The sequence below is a fragment of the Grammomys surdaster genome, unplaced genomic scaffold (assembly GCF_004785775.1).
Source record: "Grammomys surdaster isolate TR1022 unplaced genomic scaffold, NIH_TR_1.0 358, whole genome shotgun sequence".
Lineage (NCBI taxonomy): Eukaryota > Metazoa > Chordata > Mammalia > Rodentia > Muridae > Grammomys > Grammomys surdaster.
In genome coordinates this window covers 972,053-979,556 of record NW_021604777.1, presented here as the reverse complement: position 1 = coordinate 979,556, position 7,504 = coordinate 972,053, and the positions used below count along the sequence as shown (strand labels likewise).

Genomic DNA, 7,504 nt, shown 5'->3' with positions numbered 1-7,504 from the left:
TGTGTGTGTGTGTGTGTGTGTGTGTGTGTGTGTGTGTGTGTGTGTGTATGTGTGTAGTGTTGCCTTAACTGGTGAAGAATCAGCACTATGACTACTTGGGACGTTTTGGTGAGACTTGGACATCAGAAGGGTTAAGCATCCCAGGGCCTTGTAGACGGGCCTTTCCGGACAGTGTGATGACTTCATGTTATGTTGCAGGGTCTAGGCCGCCTGTGTGAAAGGTTCCCAGTGGTCGTCCACTCAGTGACACCATCTTTGAGAGACTTTCTGGTAATTCCATCTCCAGTGCTGGTGAAACTCTATAAGTACCACAGTCAGTACCACACAGGTAACAGCTCTCATCTTTGGCATTCAGGGCTTCTGTGTCCTTGAGAAAGGGACTGTAACTATTTGAGTTCTATGCCTGCACTGGGCTGTGCCCATTACTCCTCCTCTACATCTTTCCTTCTGTCTTTCTCTACAGATCCCCCACTCCTGAGGTTTCTCTGCCTCCCACTGAAGGCCCTTTGTAATCTTGTGTTTTGTTTTCGTTTTGTTGGTTGGGTTGTTGGTTTGTTTTGTTTTGGTTTTGGAATTTTCTCTTGAAAAAGTAACTGGTAGCTTACATGCCTCAGACTGGGCTAGAAGTTTCATATACACTGCCAGCCACATAAGAGGACACAGGCTGCCAGCAGAGCTTCTCATATAATAGTAATTAGTATAGATTAAATAGCTTCCTGGGCATGAGGCACTAATGTAGTTAATGTCATGCATAGTTACATTGGCATCTTTTCCCTTCAGATGAGGAAACCCAAACTCAGTCATCAGAAGACCTCCCCTGGTCCTTACAGTAAAGACATACAGACAGAAAAGAACAAAAACATTCTTGATTTATAATTGTGATGTTTTCTAGCTTAGGGAACTATTTTTTGAATCAGTCATTATAACTTAGTTAATGAATAATGCAGATATTTAAGGTTGGACTTCATATCGCACAGGCTTCTGTCAAGTGTACCACAACCCCAAACCACACTTTTTCCTGCTCTGTGCACTGTTTAGTGTACCTCTCAGGAAAGGCTGTGCACTGCTCTGTGCACTGCTCTGTGCACTGCTCTGTGCACTGCTCTGTGCACTGCTCTGTGCACTGTTTAGTGTACCTCCCAGGAAAGGCTGTACCTTGCTGGGCATCAGAGCTGCATTCATGCGCACATCTGTCAGTTGTTGTTGTTGTTTGACACAGGGTCTCTCTACATAGCCATGGCTGTCCTAGGACTTGGTATGTAGACCAGGCTGGCCTCAAATTTACAGAGTTCTGCTTGCCTCTTCCTCTGGAGTCCTGGGACTAAAGATATGTGCTGGATTTGTCATTTTTTTAAAAATGATTCATTAAAAAATTGCTGAGTTACCAGTTAATGCTTTATAACTCGCTTGTCCTTTTATTTAAACCTGTTCCTTCACCCTTCCTGTTGGTCTTTGATCTGGTCAGTTAACCAAGTTGCATGTCTTTAAGGAAGCAAGCCTGGTCTTACATAGTAAACTCCAAGCAAACCAGGAAGGGAGGAAGGGAAGGAGGGAGAGAGAGAGGGAGGGAGAGAGGAGGGAGGGAGGAAGGGAAGGAGGGAAGGATAGAGGGAGGGAAGAAAAGAGGGAGGGAGAGAAAGAGGGAAAAGAAGAAAGCCTGTGGGTAAGATATGTGGTCAGATAGTTTTGAGTCCTTGCTTCTTTTTTTTTTTTTTTTTTTTTTTTTTTTTTTTTTTCGAGACAGGGTTTCTCTGTGTAGCCCTGGCTGTCCTGGAACTCACTCTGTAGACCAGGTTGGCCTCGAACTCAGAAATCCGCCTGCCTCTGCCTCCCAAGTGCTGGGATTAAAGGCGTGCGCCACCACCGCCCGGCTGAGTCCTTGCTTCTGCAAGCTAAAGCTGACTAGCTTGTTATCTTAGTCGTATACAGTGAAGGCAAAGAAAGTGAAGGCTGAATCAGACACAATTTGAACTTTTACTTTTAGTTGCTGGCAGTGATATAAAGATTAGTGTCACCAATGAGCATTCCGAGTCAACTCTGAATGTCTTGCCGGGCAAGAAAAACCAGCCATCTATGTATGAGCAGCTTCGGGACATTGCCATCGACAACATCTGCAGGTAGGCTGAGTTGAAGAAAGCCTCTGGGAGTCGGGGTAGGGGGTACAGGCTTGATATAAAAGGAGTGGATTTATCCTCTTTTATTTAAAGCTTGTTTCTATTTGTTGTATATTTATAAAAAGAGGAGTTTTTTTTTAATTTTATAAATAAAGCTGTTTTCCTTTTCTAGGTCTGAAAAAAATCAAACTGTTTATTCAAGAAAGTTAGTTATATATTTAAAAGGATTGATCTAAAACCCATCTTCCAAAGTAACATATAATTGTATTTTTTTCTGTATAATATTTGATGTAAGTCAGAGGTTTTTGCTGCTGTTTTAAATACTATTAAGTTTCTATCCTGTGGAGACTTTTTGCTTCATGCTCTTCTTTTGGCAATTTGAAAACCATATGCTTTCTGGTTTGTACGAAAGTGTGTCCCCCTTTCAATTCTGGCTCCTCATTCTCAGAAAGCAGATTGAGACAGTAGCTCAACATGCCTTAAGAGCCAAATAGATGTTTATGCGAGACACGGCTCAGAAAGATGGGGTGTCTTAGGGGCTTTTAAATGTCCCCATTCGCTCTGTAGCCCAAGCATTTCTCCTTAAATAAAAGACACTTGGTAGGCAGTGGGGTGGAGCTTAATGGCAGAGCATGTGTTTTGCATTTGTAAGACTCTGGAGTTAATGGGGAGAGACTTAATACATAATGTCCTTCAGCTATCTGGGCCTCATCTGTCCTGAGACAGATAAAGGAAAAGGATAACTTCCTTTTCCTGGTAAAGGAAGTGTGAAATTGGAACTAGCTGGGATACATTATTGTGGAAGAAGCTGTTCCTTCTAAACAAGCAAAATGATTTAAATTCTTATTTCCAGAAGAAATATTATCAAGTGGGCAAATCTGCTGTAAATCTTCAAATTCATTCTTTGGAATGACTTTCATTCAGATTTCTGGAGTAGAAACTTCAGAGCTGCTATTTAGAATATTGTAGAGCTCAGCAAGGAAGAAAGCAAGCAGAAGACAAAGCATGTCACCGTCTTAACACTTAGTATCATGTGGGTTCTCTGCTGCACAGGTGCCTAAAGGCTGGCCTCACCGTGGACCCTGTGATAGTGGAGGCCTTCCTGGCCAGCCTCTCCAATCGGCTCTATATCTCCCAGGAGAGTGACAAGTAGGTGTCTGTATTTGGGAAGTAGACTCTTCTGGTTTGCTTGCCACTCTGTGTGTGTGTGTGTGTGTGTGTGTGTGTGTGTGTGTGTGTGTGTACACATGCCTCCCCTGCTCACAGTGTAGCTATGGATTGGGTGTGCTGAGGTTCAGAGTCAGTCTTGGATGACAGTGCTGGAGTTATAGTCTTTTTTTTTTTTTAAGATTTTATTTATTTTATGTATATGAGAACACTGTAGCTGTCTTTTTAAATTTAATTTAATTTTATTTTTTATGAGTACACTGTAGCTGTCTTCAGATCCCATTACAGATGGTTGTGAGCCATGGTATGGTTGCTGGGAATTGAACTCAGAACCTCTGGAAGAGCAATCAGTGCTCTTAACCACTGAGCCATCTCTCCAGCCTGGAGTTACAGTCTTAGTCTCTGTCTCTGAATGTGGTAGGAGACCACAGTGGCTCCTTCAGAGGAATGCTTCTTCCAGGCAGCGGGGACATCCGCTCTTTGGATTTTGTTTTGTTTTGTTTGTTTTTTTTTTGTTTATCATTTACGCTGAGACAGGGTTTCTGTGAGTAGCCCTGGCTGTCCTGGAACAAACTCTGTAGACCAGGCTGGCCTTGAACTCAGATCTATTTGCCTCTGCCTCCCGGGTGCTAGGATTAAAGCTGTGCCCCCCACTCGGACTCTGTGAGCTTATCTTAAACACCCTTCTCTTCCCTCCTGTAGGGATGCTCACTTGATTCCTGACCACACCATCCGTGCCCTGGGACACATCGCAGTGGCTCTGAGGGACACCCCAAAGGTCATGGAGCCGATCCTGCAGATCCTGCAGCAGAAGTTTTGCCAGCCGCCCTCACCCCTTGACGTGCTCATCATCGACCAGCTGGGCTGCCTGGTTATCACCGGGAATGTAAGGAAAAGCCCTGCAGTAAGGCCAGAGCTGGAAACCTGTGATTATAAGGAGTATAAAATTGCACTATTCATGTACCTTGAAACTGACCTAAATTCTCACAATGATGTCAACACTGTATGGTGACAATAATGTAATCAGTGTTTTATGGGTTTTAGGAAAAGAAATTTTATCTAAATTCTTATCAGTGTAGCTAGCATAAAATAGGGTCTAAATAAGAATTACCTCTCTTTTAATTTTGATTTGGAGTTTTTTAGAGCTCTAGAAATGGATCCTTAGCCAAGCAGCATTACACATGCCTATAGTCCAGCATCTGAGAGGTAGAGGCCAAAGGATTAGGAATTCAAACCCATTCTTTTCGATAGATAAGACCCTATCTCAAAAAACCAGAGGGCTAAACCTGTCTCTCCGTGGTTAGAAGCACACGCTGTACTTGTGGAAGGGCCACGTTCAGTGCCAAGCTCCCATTATCAGGTGACCCAGGGCCTCATCTGGCTTCAGGTCTAAGAGGTCTGATGCTGTCTTCTGGTCTCAAGGAACCTGCACTCACATGTACATACTCCCATGCGGACACCCATATATCCACGTAATTTAAAATTACAATCTTACATCTGGACATGATAGTGCACACCTTTAATCCTAACACTTGGTAGGTAAGGCAAGCATATCTCTGTGAGTTTCAGGTCAGCCAGGGCTACATAGGGAAATTCTGTCACAAAAAAAAAAGTTTTAAAACAATAAAATAAATAGGCCAGGCATGGTGTGCACACCTTTATCCAGCTCTTGGGAGCCAGAAGCAGGAAGATCTCTGAGTTCAAAGCCAGCCTGTTCTATATGGTGAGTTCTAGTCCAGCCAGGGCTTCATTACAAGACCCTGTATATAAATCAGTCAATAAAGTAAACGTGGCTGACAAAGATCTCTTAGTAGGTGAAGAGACTTGCTGACAAGCCTGGTGACTTGAGTTTGGTCCCCGAACCTAAGTGATGAAAAGAGAAAAGCAGCTCCTACAAGTGTCCCTCTGACTGCCACGACACTGAAACACACCCCTGCATGTGCGTCCTGCATATGTGCCCTGCACAATCTCTTTGGTTATCAGATTGCAGAGTTTTCTCCCTGGGTGATGACAAGCAGGATCTTCTCCATCTAGGAGTGGCCTCTTGGTGACAGTAGCTCTTGCTCTCTTTCAGCAATACATTTATCAGGAAGTATGGAATCTCTTCCAGCAAATCAGTGTGAAGGCCAGTTCAGTTGTCTATTCAGCCACCAAAGACTATAAAGACCATGGCTACAGGTAATTCTCCTGTACCTTGTTGCTTTAGAGCTTGACAGCATTTAACTCTGAGGGAACTTTGAGAATTTGTCTGTGTTTGTCTTCTTACAGAAGCACCATATGCTATAAATCAATGTACATATAAGGTTACATGTGAAAATTCACACATGGCAGCAATCCATTGCTAAACTATACCTATAGCCCTCTGCTCTTCTCCCTTCCATGCCATACAAACCCATATTGCACATCTAGGTGACCAGCTTCTTACACTTAAGCAACATGCCAGCTACACCTGAAATATGTTGCCCTGTATGTTGCTTTAAACAGCTGTGTGGTGCCACATTGTATAGCTGTGTAAGACTAACCGGTCCCTAATTTCGTTGTTAGGTAGTTTTCTAGTTTCTAGTTTTCTAGTTTCCGTACTAGAAGGTGTTGCCTTGAATAACTAGTGTAATAGCTGTATAAAAACAACATGAGTCTGCTTCCCTTATGTTAGATTTTCAAAAGCAGGATTTGGGGGTTGGGGACTCAGTGCAAAACAATTGGCTAGCAAGTACAAGGCCCTAGGTTTGGTTCTTAGCACTTAAAAAAAAAGCATGGGCGTGAACAGGGATGGGGAGGCAGTCAACATTTGGGGGCCTGAGAGGCTAGACATATCTTTGAGATATATATCTATATCCATAGATATAGATATAGATATGGATATAGATCCCTTGGCAGACTGAGAGATACACCCTGACTTTACCTGGAATGCCTTGAGGAAGAGCCACATCTCTTCGTGTTTGAGGGATCTCACATGTTAGGTCAGCAGAAGCGGGGGTGGGGGGGTGGGGGGGGAGAGGAAGATATGAGATTGGTGGAGAGAGAAAGGGCCCTTTGTTGGCATTGCTGTTCTTGGTCAGCAGGCTTTTGATTATTAAATACAAGTTTCCTCTAAGATCACCCCTATGTTAGTTCAGTGGGAAGCAATGCAGCTGCCTGGCCTCAGTAAATGCTGAGCCTACCTGTGTCTCAGAGCACATCTGCCAAAGAGCACATCTCCAGTTGTGTGAGTGAATAGAAAGGCACATTTGGATCTGTGACAGCATGAGCACCTTGAGTGTGCCTAACTCAGTTGGTCTCCATTAAGCTAAGCAGTCACAGGTCTGGTTACTGCTTTGGTAGGAAAGTGTATATATGAAATTTCTTGACCAGTGTGAGCTCCTGACATTGTTGCACAGGTGCCTTTTACATCTGAAGTTTCCATGCGTATAGATTTGCTGATGGAACAAACACATGCACCTATAGTGTCCATAGACAGACCTCCTCAACATTCTCAAAACAATAAAATATTTGTCAAGGCTGGGCAAGGTGGTACATACTATGATATCAGCACTTAGGAAGTTGAGGCAAGAGAATTGAGAGTTAGAGGCCAGCCTGAGCCTCTACCCTGTGCTACACAGTGGAAGCCTACCTTAAAAAAAACAGACAAAAGCCAGACAGTGGTGGTGCACGCCTTTAATCCCAGCACTTGGGAGAGAGAGGCAGGCGAATTTCTGAGTTCGAGGCCAGCCTGGTCTACAGAGTGAGTTCCGAGACAGCCATGACTACACAGAGAAACCCTGTCTCAAAAAACCAAAAAAAACAAAAAAACAAAAAACAAGCCAGGTGGTGGTGGAAAAGGTGGACCTCTAAATTCCAGGATAGCCAGGGCTACACAGAGAAACCTTGTCTTGAAGAGACATCAATCCCAGGGTTTCAGGCAACACTGGGGAGAAGCTGATTACCAGGTGACATAATGCCATGTGATTTGAAGGAGAAAAACAGCTCAAGCAGAACATTCTGGGGCCAAGTAATTGTACAGTCAGATAGTCAGGAGGTTTAGCACTCAGAGGGCAGTGCTCAGTCAGGAGGTCAGAGTCGTTACTCCCTGTCAGTGTCTGTGGCAGTCGCTCGTGCATGGTGGGGCAGGCCAGTGTGTCTCCCTGCAGTGCTCCCCTGCATCACTGACGGCCTGCAGTGCTCCCCTGCATCACTGAGGGCCTGCAGTGCTCCCCTGCATCACTGACGGCCTGCAGTGCTCCCCT

The 7,504-nt window shown here is 44.2% G+C and overlaps 1 protein-coding gene across 1 annotated transcript in view; it reads left to right on the top strand.

Moving 5' to 3' along the window:
* The window catches only part of Pi4ka (phosphatidylinositol 4-kinase alpha), a 120,946-nt gene that overhangs the window by 41,381 nt on the left and 72,061 nt on the right, over positions 1–7,504 (top strand). Inside the window, exons 13-17 of the mRNA XM_028779630.1 lie at positions 199–328; positions 1,985–2,117; positions 3,168–3,263; positions 3,984–4,167; positions 5,356–5,459. Of these exons, the coding sequence (XP_028635463.1) occupies positions 199–328; positions 1,985–2,117; positions 3,168–3,263; positions 3,984–4,167; positions 5,356–5,459 (647 nt within the window). The remainder of the gene's footprint in view (positions 1–198; positions 329–1,984; positions 2,118–3,167; positions 3,264–3,983; positions 4,168–5,355; positions 5,460–7,504) is intronic.